Genomic DNA, 14,877 nt, shown 5'->3' with positions numbered 1-14,877 from the left:
TGCCCGCTGTGAGCGCCGAGGGATGGCTACATGTGCACATCGTTCTCTGTAATGCATTCCTATGGGAAAAAATACATTGCAGCTTTGGTTTCAGGGCTCCACAACAAAGGTATTACACTGTATGCCCATACACTGTACTTTAGGGAAGTGCGCAAGAGGCCTAAAAAGCTCAACTCCAGCCAATCTTATTTTTCCATTTTGGTCAGACTAAATAAGGATTAGAACCTCTGTCAGGTTTTTATTCTTCTGCGTTCCCCCCACTGGGGTTATTTGCCTTTCTTCTGCGCCAGTGACACCTAGCCACTGTGAAAGAATGTCACTTTGGCAGCAAGTATGGAAAAATCTTCCCAGCATGAACTTAGACAGCAGTAAATGCCTGACAGATGCACCAGCCCCACATTATCCACAACTAACAGATATGTGGCGGAGAGCTGCGCTTTAGACTTTATAAAGAAAATGTACTGCTTAAGAGCAGGAATCGTCACTCCACTGCCCGTACTGGCCATATAGAAGTATTTTGGTTGGACAGGGGTGGATTGCTGTACCCTGATATCTCCAAGGTCCCAGAGATATGGTACTCTGTAAGGTGTATGTGTAAAATAGGCACACAATGTTCACTTTGGTACAAATAAATGAGAGCCGTATAGGGTTATCAAAATTATTTTGGCTCCTGTAGCTCAAATTTATATTATATCAGATAGTGTTCACATCTAAAGGGATAATAATGATGCTCTTTTGAGCACCTCTAATTTATTTATGGAGATCACAAAAGAATCCTGATATCCTGGATCAGTATTTCTAATTTATTTATTTTTTTATTTCACTTTTCATAGCAAGTAAAGTCCTTATACAAGTTGCCTGGAAAGATATTTGTCTGTCTTAATCATTTTAATTAAGTCCAGTAATAGTATGAGTGAATGAGGAAGGCTGGCTGGCAGTAAAGTTGATGTGACCTGTAAAATATCACAAAAAACCCAGTCTCCTGGTTAAAAGTCTTTCATATTACAAAACTAGGTTCTACTATGAAACATCTTCAACATTGGAAGCACAGTGATGGGGTTTTAGATTAAGGACATCTTAAGTATTGATGTATAGTATTTAAGCCAAATAATCTTCCATACTGGTTTGCTATAGTGTCCATTAAACCCTATGAGCGTAACAAAATGTTATCATGACAATTCATTCTTGTCAAATGTCCCTCTAAAGTGCCACCTAGCTGTCAAAGTTGAGTGCCACTACTGGCAACAAATCAGACACTGGGTGGCGATATAAATGCACTGCCTTCTCAAAATTCCGCAACTCTTTCCTCTGATGCAACTGGCTGTGAAAACTGTTTAAATGGGGAATTCCTCTTACTTTGGAGAGATTTCTTTTCACTTCCTGTTGTGTTGCTGGGACAGGAAGTAGAAAGGAACTGCCACAATAGGGCACAGACAGCAAAAAATTATCTATCCAAAACTAAAAAAAAAATTGGCTATAGATATACACTGCCTGGTGAAAAAAAAAGTTGCCACCTGGAATTAACTAAGTAACTAACTAAACTAAGCATGCAGTAAGTGTCCTATTGGATAGTTACTGCATGTGTACAAAGACTCAGGTCAGCTGACTACCTGAATATACTGAATGACCAGGTTATTCCATCAATGGTTTTTTTCTTCCCTGATGGCACGGGCATATTCCAAGATGACAATGCCAGGATTCATCAGGCTCAATTTGTGAAAGAGTGGTTCAGGGAGCATGAGACATCATTTTCACACATGGATTGGCCACCACAGAGTCCAGAACTTAACCCCATTGTGAATCTTTAGGATGTGCTGGAGAAGGCTTTGTGCAGTGGTCCGACTCTCCTATCATCCACACAAGATCTTGGTGAAAAATATATGCAACAATGGACGGAAATAAATCTTATGACTTTGCAGAAGCTTATCGAAACAATGCCACAGCGAATGCATGCAGTAATCAAAGCCAACAAAATATTAGTGTGTGACCTTCTTTTTTGGTGGCGACTTTTTTTTTTGGCCAGGCAGTGTAATTTAAACATACAATTGTACTCAAAAATTTACATACCCATGCAGAAATCGCTAAATTTTGGCATTAATATTGTAAATATGACTGATCATGCAAAAAAACTTTTTTATTTAAGGATAGTGATCATATGAAGTCACGTATTATCACATAGTTTAGCTCCTTGATGGATCCAATAAAAAAAAAAAAAATCACCCAAATGGCCCTAATCAAAAGTTTTCATACTTTGGGATGTTTAGCCTTAGTACAGACACACAACGTGACACACATAGGTTTAAACAGCAATAAAAGGTTAATTTCTCACATTTGTGGTTTTTTAAATTGCAGTTAGTGTCTGTGTACAAATAGTCAATGAGTTTGTTACCTCTCACGTGAATGCACTGAGCAGGCTAGATACTGAGCAATGGGGAGCAGACAAGAACTCTCAAAAGACCTGCATAACAAGGTATCAGAACTTTATAAAGATAGAAAAGGATATAAAAAAAGATATCAAAAACCTTGAATATGCCAGTCAGTACTGTTCGATCACCTATTAAATGCACAACACGATGATATTTGAACAAAAATTAGCTGCATGGTCGAGTTGACAGAAAGAAGCCTTTACTGCATCAATACCACCAAAAAGCCTGGTTACAATATGCCCAACAACATCTTGACACGCCTCATCGGGCTTTTTTTTTGGCATTGGCCTTGTAAAAGCCTTCTCTCTGGTAACTCGACCATAATAAGTGATTGAACAGTACCAACTGGCATATTCAAAGCTTTGGATATCATTTTCCATTACCTCGTTATGCAGGTCTTACGGCAGTTCTTTTCTCCCCATGGCTCAGTATCTAGCCTTCTCAGTGCATCCACGTGAGAGCCAAAAAATGAATTGACAATTTATACCCAGACCGTAATTGTAATTTAAAAAGCCACAGATGTGGGAAATGAACCTTTAAATGCCTTTTTAACCTGTGTGTTGCACCTTGTGTGTCTGTACCAAGGCCAAAACATTCCAGGGTATGTAAACATTTGATCAGGGGCATTTGGGTGATTTATGTTATTATTAGGATTTAATGTGACAATGAATGGCTTCATATGATCACTATCTTTAAATAAAACACATTTTTTTTTTGGCATGATCAGATATTTTCAAAATCAATGCCAACATTTCACAATTTCTACCATGGTATGCAATCCTTTTAGCACAACTGTGATTAATGAGGAGCATAAAAAAAAAAAAAAAAAAAAAGAATATGTTTTCTTAGTAAAAGTAAAAAGCAATTGTGTTCACATTTTTACTAATCCAATGAGTCATTTAAAAACTTGGTTTATCATTCTGAACATCATTCTTTTTGTAATACAACAATGTAATACAATAATGTTTTCACCCTTTTATCATCCTTTTGAGCATCTCAGCTTTGCTGATCTCCCTCGGTCTCTTTCAGCCACTTCTGGTCTTCACACAGTTGATTCACTAATGGTTGCACATCCTTGCTCTGGATCTCCTAGATATTCACCAAAGTAACACAACACCTGCTAAATTATGTCTTAGCATGGCCCCTTGCAGTCTCCACTAAGGTCTCATGCACACTGGGCTTTTAGCCCCAATGTATGAGGCTCCAGAGTTTAGCTGTGGCTGGAGGGCACAAGCACCCCACCCAGTCCAGCTGCCACCAGCCTGTCAATTGAGAGTCGAAAAGCTGCTGCGGCTGGACAAGGCTGGGCATCTTTCCTAGTAGTATGTACATTTAGGGCAGTATTCTCCCAGGGAAAATGCTTGGAATGCATGCATTCTGCTGAGTGCACCTCCCAGCTCCGTCCAGCCGCATCAGCTGTCAGGCTTTATAGAGCTTCACAGGCTGCAAGCAGTGTGGCTGGAAGGTGTGCATGCCCCCTCCAGCCACAGCTAATTAGGATCTAAGAATGGAGGACGAACAGATGATTGATAGGTCTGTCCCCTCCATTCATAAATCCAGTTTCACTTACAGCTTCTCTGAATACAGCAGCTGGGTGGAAATGGCAGGCAAAGTCAGGCTCTCTCGATAAGTGACTGACAGCCCCTTAGTTCTACTAACCTCTGCCGCATCAAAAGATTATGTTGGTGGGGGCGGAGGAAAACTGGGGGAGGGCTATTTCAGCAAAAGGAGGACACAGCAGCACACAATACAGCCCTCACTGTAAGTAATGTCCCTTGTGCTGAAGTTTTAGGTAGACTTAGGCCAAAAATGTTAAAGCTAACTGTGTATGAAATTTTAGTAATTGGGTTTAGATTTACTTTACTGAAAACAAGTGTGAAGTTGACACCAGAGGTGGTTTTGTGCAGCAAACCCTTCCTCCATCACAAGCACAAACAATGTATCTGTAAAATCTATTGTTTTAAAGTGGCCATATGCATATAACTGCACCGTACCAAGATACACTGACTGCTTTTCTTGTGATCTGTATTTATCCATCAAAATGAAAGTACATGTCATTAGCAAAATACGGCCTTTGCTACACCTTCTCGGATAAAGAACAAGTATGCAACTAGTAAAGCTATGGCTTCTGATCTGTATACTAGTTAGAGGCAAGTAAGTCAAGGTATTACAGCAACAAAGTAAGTCTAGAAATCAGGCAAGTCGAATAATATGAGATCCACAATAGTGCTCACCAGGGGTGTCTAAACTTTTGACCTTCCTGGGCAACATTTGAAGAGGAATTGTCTTGGACCACACATAAAATACCCTAAAAATAAAGCTGGGTACACACGATCCGAACATTGGCGGGTTCAACAGAAACGACCAACATTGGGTCAGTCTTTGCAGCTGCCTGTCTGACCTGTCTCACAACCGGCATTTGTCGCACAGGCATGGAGGAAAACCAGCATCCGTCCAGCAAGGGGGCAGTCCCCCTGTCAGAACGCAATAGCGCAGTGGGGGAGATCACCATGCTCTCTTATGTTAGTAAAGCAATCTGTCCATTTTTTTTTTCCGTTCAGCCCACTGGAAGTATGTGTATCCAGCTTAACAGCTGATAAGCAGAAAATGCCAAGCAGATAACAAGTTAACAATCGGATTTCAACTAAGTGCTGTGTGGGAAGGTAGAATGGGGTTTTTGGGCAGGGGGGTTTTGGGGGTGTGATCCAGCCATGCGGCATTTACTTGCCTGGTGCTAGCAGGAGTCCCTGCATTCGCCACCGCTGATGCTATGCCAAATGCGGCATCCCCATATCCTCCTGACGTGCCCGGGCCCCATCCTTAATTCTCTTGGGCTGCATGCAACCTGTAGGCTTGACACCCCTGGATTGTACACCATGTTTTTTAATGACAGGTATAGAAAAAAAAAAAAGACGACGACCAGGAAAGAAAAAAACTTATTTTATTCCAGAAACTAGGCATTTTTCACACATTTCTAAATTTAGTGCCGGTTCACACTACCGCGGCACGACTTCGGGGGCGACCTGTGAATTCGGGTGCACTGCGACTTTGGCGCGACTTGCACGGATTTCACATAATGAAAGTCAATGCAAGTAGCTCCGATGTCGACCCGAAGTATTATAGGAACTATTTTCTACGTCGGAGTGACTTGAGTCGCTCCTATTAGAACGGTTGCCGTAGCACAGAATGGACCGCAACTTGTCAGGCTGACCAGTCGCCTGACAAGTCACGGTAGTGTGAACCGACACTTACATGCATGTTTGTGTTGAGAAAAATGCAACAAAGTGTGAACTAAGCTCATTAGCTTACATTGGTTTTAGAATTTCTAAGCATTGGGAATGCATTAAAAAAAAACGCATCCCGCAGCCTAAGGTGAGAATGGGCCCTTAAATCCTACTTGTACAGCTTTTTGAATGTTCCTTTTGCTTGCTGGGTCTTTTGAAATCATGAGAACTCTCTATCTTCATAGTGCATACTAGGAAATAGCTCTAAGTTCTAAATAAAACTGTTATAACTGTTGTAAATTTTCATTTTGTGGGTAGACTTATCCTTAAACAGTTTATGTAAACTCAACAAGATGCAGCAAAAACACTAATCCTACATTGTTTTTAGCCTCATTCACATGGACATACCTAAACATACACCTGTGTTCCAATAGACATCAGTGGGACTACCTGAATCAGAAGAACCATGCAGGCAAAGATGGCCCTTTGCACGGATGTATGGATAGGTACTATGAGAAATTATTGTTGTTTATCCCACAATAAAGGCTGACTTTATTATAAGTAAGCAATAGGCGCGCTACAGTCTTCTGGCTGAAAATACAACAGTTAGATCTTTACAGTCAAAGTAGGTGTAAATCCAGTCACTAAAATCTCATATATTCTTTAACGTAATAAAGTAATTTTATATGCAATTTTTAATATTTGAAAATCTAAAACTTTAATTGACCACTTCAAAACATTTCCACCCCCTTCCTGCCCATGCCCTTTTTTAGATTTCAATGAGGTCACATTTTGAATGACAATTACTCATTTATTTATATCAAGATGGAGCTTTCTTATGATGGCATTTAATCAACGCTGTTTTTATTTTATTTTTATTTTTTTTTGCTATATAAAAGGAAAAGAGACAAAAGATTTTGAAAAAAAAAATAGTTTTCTTAGTCTTGGTTATAAAATTTTGCAGATAATAATCTTACTTCATCAATTTAAACCAAACTGTATTCTACTACATTTAGTGACAAACATAACCAAATATGGGGGCCCCATCACCACCTATTAGATGGTCTCTGAAGAGCAATCTTAACAGACTCTTCAGAAAGCTCTGTAAGTATGAATGAGCCCTATAGTGACATTGTACTGCTCTGGCCAATGATCAGACACACTGTACTCTGCAATAGCATTCTGTGTCTCTGATCACTTACCAGAGCAGTACAAGGTCACCAGTGCTTTGGTGACAGTGATCCTCATTTATATATATTTTTTTTTTACTTTTTCAGCCGATCACTGTGGTAGGAAAGAATTCAAAGGCTGCAGCATTGCTTACATGTGTAATCATTGTGATTAGTCACAGCAGTCACATGGTACAGGGCCAATGAGATTATAGATCAGCTGGGGCACGAGAGCCAGAACAGGAGGAAGTACTGGTACGTCCTCCTGAATCGTCACATGTCCTGCCTGGCCACTATAGGTTTACGACCAGGTGAGACAAGTGTGCTAAATTATCATTTGGTGATACTGCCAAAAAAAGTTCTTGTTCAGGCACTACCTTTTATGAAGTCACAAAGCAATGTCCCTGTCTCCCAACTGTGTGCCTGTGTTGGCTCCAAAACACATTGTGCAGAAAGCACATGCACAATGCATATAGACATAAATTGGCTGCAAAGAGGGTGCAGGAGATCAGCAGCACTGAGAAGTAATAAATCATGAAAAAAAGAGTAGTTTATTTAAACATAGCAAATACATAATGCTGGTAGCAAAGTCAAAATGACCCTAGAGGTCTCTTCTGTCATAAATGTCCCCCTTGCCTGTTAGCGGCAATGTGATCTGAGCATATGAGACCCAAAAAAAGTACCTGGCGAAGAGGGAAGAGCCAAGGAAGCTGTGATAGAGCTGCACTGTTTGCAGGTAAGTCTGTCATAATGTGCTAGTATGTGGTGCATACTAGTACATTATGGCTAAAACCTGCAGGGAGCCCATTTTTTTTACTTTTTCTCTGTGGACTTTACTATTACTTTAACTTAATGTAATTCAGTTTGGGTTTAGGTTTACTTTAAATAACAGAGAAACAGAAAAACTCACCTTGGTGATACCGGCAGCACAGGACACCATTCTGAAGCCATGGGATGGTTTGTGTATTCTGTGTAGTTCAGTTTATATACACATAGGTGAGAGCCTGATTTAATTATATAGAAAAATAAGCTTATTATTCAACTTTAACAAAATTATTAGCAGCAATCATTTTTTATAGCCATTCTACAAAGTGGAAAAATGAAGGCATGACAAGTCACATTTTATAGAAAATGTTCCCGTGGGCCTGTAGAAAAACAATACTGTCCACTTTTACAAAATAACCCTGTGCAATAAAAGTTATTTTTTTCAGCCTCAGTAGCCAGTAAGCCACTATTAAATGTCTTTCAGATGCGAGGCAGTGTATACTGCTCTCTGAAAAGTGATCTGTGGTGGACTGCTTTTCAGCGGGAGGCAGAGCAGCAGCCGGCAGATGTTCAAAAGGTGATCCTGCCTCCTCTTGAATGTCAGAGTTTTTTATTTTTTTAAATACCAAGGAGTATTTTATAGTATAATACTGCACAGCAACCGCGAGCAAAGCATTTGGCTTGTGGCTGTGGCATGCTCTAATTGACCTTAAACAGGATCTTGAGCCTGTTTGAAAAAAGTCAGCAGCTACAAATGCTTTTGGGCCTGAACTAGGCAACTGACCGGAAGTGGGAGCAAGTATGTTCCCGGTAGCACTCCCTCAAAAAAAAAAAAAAAAAATGTCCAAAAGTGTTGGGGGGGGGGGGGGTATTATAGTTTCGCTTTAACGGTTTGTGTTTTGACAGGCCAAGCTAAAATTGCTGCATCCGCCAAGCACAGCCTCGCTGCCCCAAAATATGTACAGTCCCGCCCAGCTGTAATGTAGGAATTTAGCTGGGCGGTTGAGGGTGAAAATTTCATGGCTCAACCCCCTGTATTTACTGCTCTCTGGCCATCTGTGTGAAAAGGTCCTAAGAACAGAAATAAAAGCAGCTATAGACCTACATTTCTATAGACTTCTTCATTGGTAACATACACAGAACATAAATCACTTTAATCATTTTATATTTAATCAAATTATCAGTCGAAAATAGAAATCTAGCTAAACTCTAAGCAGATACAAATAACAGCGCTGTTTCGCGGTTTTACTTAAAGAGGTTGTAAACCGATAATTTTTTTTTTCTTTTCTTTACATCCTAAAAGATAAAAGACATAATGAGCTAGTATGCATCGCATACTAGCTCATTATCAAATACTTACCTTAGAACGACCCCTCGCCGCGCCGCTCTCTTACCTCTATGACGGGCGACATGTACAGTCGCCCGTCTTCCGGGATCGCGGCATCCGGCCATCTGATTGGCTGGAGCCGCGGTGACGTCACTCCCGCGCACGCGCGCGGGAGCCAACGGTCACGGCACAGGGCTCTGAAGGAACGGCACGATCTGCCGTTCCTTCAGAGCGCATGCGCCAGTGACGTCACTGGCTGCATCAAATGTAAATATCTCCTAAATGGTACATGTTTAGGAGATATTTACAGTACCTATAGGTAAGCCTTAACATAGGCTTACCTATAGGTACAACTTCCTGAGGAGGGTTTACTTCCTCTTTAACTGCAACTGACATCATCAGTGATAATACAATACACTGTCTCAGTACTGATGACAGTGGCTGGGAAGGGGTTACCATCTAGGGTGATCAAGGGGTTAAATATGTGCCTATGTATAATGTGTGCACAATATGCTACTTTCATTACCTGATCTTTCAGTTTCTCATCCCTGCTTTGCAGGGATGAGAAACTGACAGATCACTCCCTTTGTACAGACAGACCTCTGTGTTAACCAACACAGAGCTCTGGGCTGTGATTGCACACAGCCAATCAGCAGGTCCTGGCAACAAACCATTGGCCTGGGACTTGCTGACAGTCTCCTGCTGTGTATAATCACAGCGGGAGCCAAGCGGTAGCTTTAAACCTGGAAGTAGGCAGCGATGCACGGGTAGTCCACAAGTGGTAAAGGTGGGAGAAAAGCCTAAATAAATCTACTCTTAAAATGTTCCCTTCCCCCTACTCTAACTTATCCTGCTTAACCTACACAAAAAATTTTGTTTTTTTTATCCACTCCCATCCAATCTCATGATACCCCAGCTCCAGCTCGCCTGTGTCAGTGAGCAGGATTAGCTATGGGAGGCTATAAGTGACATCATGGCTCCTGGAATTTGAAGCTGTTGTTGAGCACTCAGAGCTGCAGGAATACGTGACTGGACAAGAGCAAATTAAAAATAGTTACGTATACTAATCTGTTTTATACAGGTTAGACAGAATAGGTAGGAGTAGGAGAGAGGGATCATTTTAAGTAACAGCATAGTACGTCCCTATGTCATTCCTAAAAACTTTGCAAGGAAAGTCTCCTAATAAATGTATTAACCTCTGCAGTGATCCATCCTTTCTGGCTGCATCCTATTAAATTGGAGCAGGATAGCAGGATCATGTGAACTCATTTCAGAAGATGATCTTTAGGTACTTTTACTATTCATTTTTACAAGTAGAGGTTTTCAGTTCCCTACTCAACTATGTGTTTGGTCTGGATCCCTGAACTTTGCTTCAACATGAAAAAATCTCTCTAAGGCTAGTCCCACTTAAATAATTTATGTCACACCCATTTGAAATGCCTGGGGAAGTTTTCATTTTTGAACAGACACGCCATTCTGTCATCTACCAGCTGCTGTCTTTTTTCACACTTTATCCTGTCTTCCTAATCCTAAATGAAAAAGGAATTCCAGGCACAAAAAAAAAAAAAAAAGAAAAAAAAAAAAAATTTGCTTATACCTTGTTTATTTTTCTTTATATATAACTCAAATTTACCTGTTCATCCTGCCAGATGATCACACCTGTCATCCCTATTTCTGTTGCAGGGCTGACTACACTGTTTTGCTGCATAGAAGTTACAGTTCCAATTAGCGTTGTAGGCCCTCCACAATTATCTATGCAGAATCATCCTGCACAGCAGACGCTTCCATGCACTCCCACAAAAGTTAATGCACACTGCTGGTAGGATGCTTTGTGGTAACGTCAATCATGTTGTCAAGCAATGTAGTTCCATGTCGGTCACAATGATGTAGACCTGCCGCTGTGTTGCGCCCGATATTTACCCACCACCACACCCATTGCAAAAGACAGCTGCTAAATGTAAACAGACCATTTGTTTACCTGTCTTTTAGTGGCGGTAGCACTACAGTGGCGTTAGCATTGCATGCTAGGCTAGCATTAGTTAGCTGCAGTGGCACAGCGATAGCGATACCACCACGAAATGACAGATGCCGAATAGTTTGTTTCGGTTTGTGATTTTTGGACAATTATGTTTTTCAGCATGCCTGGTCTGTTTGTTTACATTCAACAGGCCCCCGACGATCTGTTCATTGTAAAAAGTGTAGCAGCATTATGACATCAGGCATAGTGGGGGTCTACATCAACGTGCCACTAATCATCATATCGATGTGGCTCTACATCACTGGAGGATGTGGTTTAAGCTGGATTTACATTATATCATTGTGTAATAATTTCTTAATGTTTTTTAACCACTTGCCGCCCACCAATATAACATTTACTGCTAGCAGGCAACTCACCCTGTTGGTAATGCCCTGTACACACTATCAGATTATCTGAAGACTTTTGTGTTCAGATTTACCTTTTCTATGTAGTGCAAGGGCCTGCCGGATTGCATACAAATTGAAAGTGTTTAGGTTTGACCTCATATTATATGGTTTTGGTAAGTCTGCAGACAAAAGTCTTCAGATAATCTGATAGTGTGTACAGGGCATAAGAGGGAGTGATGTAATTTTCCCTACCGGCAGTGTTCAAAGATTACTCTGGATTTGACATGGAAATTGGAGTTGCATGTAGCCAACATCACTCTGGTAGTAACATTCTAGACATTGAGCTTCAAACCCACAGGCCCAACAGATTTTTGATATTAGTTTTTGCTAGGCATAAGGAAACTGGCACTCTGGCCTAAGACCTCTTCAATCCAGACATATATAATTTCTATATTACCTCTCATTATACCTACCCTCTTATTATCTCAATAGGACCGATTGGTGCCTTAGGGCGATCCTCGAAGGTGTCCTGTATGGCCGAGGCTTATGAGCACTACTCTGCATAGAGTCCCCCTCCCTCCACCCTCTTCATAGGTTGTTGGCCCACATTATTTTGCCCTCACATTGGGGGCTAAAATCTGTGTTGTAACTTTGATGAGACATGCATTCAGAACTGTAAGCACAAACCCCTGCAATTTCTGGTATATAGTATATATACCAGTATATAGTAACATTTTTGCCAAATGTGATTGTATAGATTCAAGTAAGATACTATAATTGATGATGTATATATTGATATTTATACTTTGTATCCTGTAAACCCAAGTACCTTGCTCCCATTTATCCCTTGAAGAAGGAACTTTGTATATTCCGAAACATGTTGGATATGGATATGTCAGTGTGAACACTATTGGGCTGGACGCTACATCCTAGCACCCTCCTGTTCCCTCTGATTTAACCCATGGTACACTTGTACTCTAACAGATGGTCTATTGTTTTGATTTTAACTTGCCATGTGATATTGTCACTTTTTTATGACGTGAAATAAATATACTATTTTTATTACGTTGATACTTCATTTTCTGTCTGCCCTCAAAGTCCCACCTAGGGGTTCCCTCTTTTCTTTTTGTGTCTTAACATTAGGTATGTGGCAGATGGTCCATTGAACACTTATACACTAAGCTCCATATACTTCCTTTTTCTGATTGTTTTAGCTGAGGGATTAGAGGATTTTGTTTCATGTTAAGTACTTGGGGCAAGGGAAAATGTTAAAGTGTAACTAAACCCAAAAGCAAGAATTTAATATACCAAAGCTTAGCGTTTGGTAGATGTGGTGGCTGCATTATGGGCCATACACACAATAAGATTTTCTGAAGACTTTTTCCTTTAGACTTACCAAAACCATATAATATGAGGTCAAACCTAAACACTTTCAATTTGTATGCAATCTGGCAGGCCCTTGCACTACATAGAAAAGGTAAATCTGAAGGAAAAAGTCTTCCGAAAATCTTATAGTGTGTATGGCCCTTTAGGGTTCATTTTTGATGCTAAGAACATTTTTAGCAAGTAGAGAAAATACCTGTTGATCTTGCTAGAAATGCAGTGTAGTTGTCACTTTCTGTGAGATGAACTGGACGCAAAAACAATGTTATATTACTTAACCAGTTGCCGACCACCCTATAGCAGTTTTACCGCTACAGGGAGGCCACGCTGTGCCGAATCATCTATATATACTCGTGATCCTGCACTTTTGGGTATAGGGAGCAAGTGCGTGCCACTGGCAGGTCCTGTGGACCCGATGTTCCCCGGCACCCGCTGATCTTCAGTACACAGGCAGAACAGCAATCTGCCTTGTTTATATATTATGTCAGTAAGGAAGGCATGAATCCTGCATTCCTGCAAAGAAGGTACATGGATCCATGCCTTCCTCTAGTAAAAGCACCTCCCACGCTACAATAAAACACCAGTTAGGCACACAGGTAACCCTTTGATCGCCCCTGATGTTAAACTCTTCCAAGCCAGTGTCATTGGTACAGTGACAGTGCATATTTTTAGCACTGATCACTGTATTAATGTCACTGGTCCCCAAAAAAAGTGTTTAAAGTGCCATTTAGTATCCAATTTGTACGCTTCAATATCGCAATCCTGCCACAAATCGCTGACCGCCGCCATTACTAATAAGAAATATATATAAATAAAAATTACATTTTATCCCATAGTTTGTAGATGCTATAACTTTTGCGTAAACCAATCAATATACGCTTATTGGGATTTTTTTTTTTACCAAAAATATGTAGCAGAATACATATTGGCCTAAACTGATGAAATTCGATTTTTTACATTTTTTTTATAGGATACCTTTTATAGCAGAAAGTAAAAAATATTTATTTATTAAAAAATTGACTCTCGTTTCTTGTTTATAGTGCAAACCAAAACACAGAAGTGATCAAATATCACCAAATGAAAGCTCTATTTGTGGGGAAAAAAAGGCATACATTTTATTTGGGTACAGTGTGCAACTGTCAGTTAAATTAACGCAGTGCTGTATAGCAAAAAATGGCCTGGTCAGGAAGGGGGGTAAATCTACTAATCCCATCACCCTCACCCAATGTAATGAAACTGAGCAAAGGCACTAGGATCGTAGGTTTGAATTCCAACCAACCTGCCTGAAGTTTGCATGTTCTCCCTGTGCCTGCGTGGGTTTCCTGTGTACTCCGATTTCTTTCCATCTTCAAAGACATGCTGTTAGGCTAATTGGCTACAGAATGTGTATGCATAAATGTGAGTTAGGGACCTTAGATTGTAAGCTCCTTGAGGACAGGGACTGATGTGAATGTACAAAATATATGTAAAGCGCTGTGTAAACTGACAGCGCAATATAAGTACCCGAAGTTCATAAATAAATGCAGACATGTTTGAAGTGCAGCCTGCATAACAGCCAAGGCTCCCTCCACAAATAGAGTTGAAGAGTGAGTGTAGCCACCCAGCAGCAAAAAGTGTGTTATTTAAAAGGTTACCAGGTCAAAATAATGGGGAAAAAAGTGTGAAAAACAGAAAAAATAAATAAATAAAATAAAGCAGCCACCTTGTTTAACGGTTGGTAAGCTGCAATATATTACAATTTTGCTTGGGGGCTTAGATTTGCTTTGAGGGCAAAATTTAAAAGTCAGGTTAGGTGTTAAAGTTAAATGTTAGGGCTCAAAAAAGGTGGCAAGAGCTGGGTTACAGGTTACATTTTTGAGGAGGGTTATGTATTAGGAAGAAAGTGGTAACAGTGTTAGTGTCACTTTATATTTTAGCTCATTTTAGGGAGTTTTGGATCTACACTTCATGGAGCTTAAAACTTATGTTCCCCCAAATCACATGTATGCAGTATTTTGGGGAAAAACAAGTCAGAGGTGAGCCCCTGTTGCTATTTATATACAGTATACAGGAAAAGTTATTGCAGCCCAGAGTCCAGGGAATCATTTTTTATTTATTTTTTTTTACATACGTGGACTTACCACACAACTGAGGAACCTCACATTTCCTTACAAAATCACCTAAAATTCCATGAAGAATTAATAAAAGCCTATAAATCCCCATTTTTGTGCTGAGCACAA

At 40.2% G+C, this 14,877-nt stretch overlaps 1 protein-coding gene across 1 annotated transcript in view; it reads right to left on the bottom strand.

Annotated features, from left to right (window-relative positions):
- The window catches only part of SLC44A3 (solute carrier family 44 member 3), a 190,502-nt gene that overhangs the window by 116,900 nt on the left and 58,725 nt on the right, over positions 1 to 14,877 (bottom strand). The window contains exon 6 of the mRNA XM_082265861.1: positions 7,730 to 7,823. Coding sequence (XP_082121987.1) covers positions 7,730 to 7,823 — 94 coding nt within the window. The remainder of the gene's footprint in view (positions 1 to 7,729; positions 7,824 to 14,877) is intronic.

Source organism: Pelophylax lessonae (assembly GCF_965119305.1).
Source record: "Pelophylax lessonae genome assembly, chromosome: 8".
Lineage (NCBI taxonomy): Eukaryota > Metazoa > Chordata > Amphibia > Anura > Ranidae > Pelophylax > Pelophylax lessonae.
The sequence above is the reverse complement of the archived record's forward strand: the minus strand, read 5'-3'. Positions and strand labels throughout refer to the sequence as shown.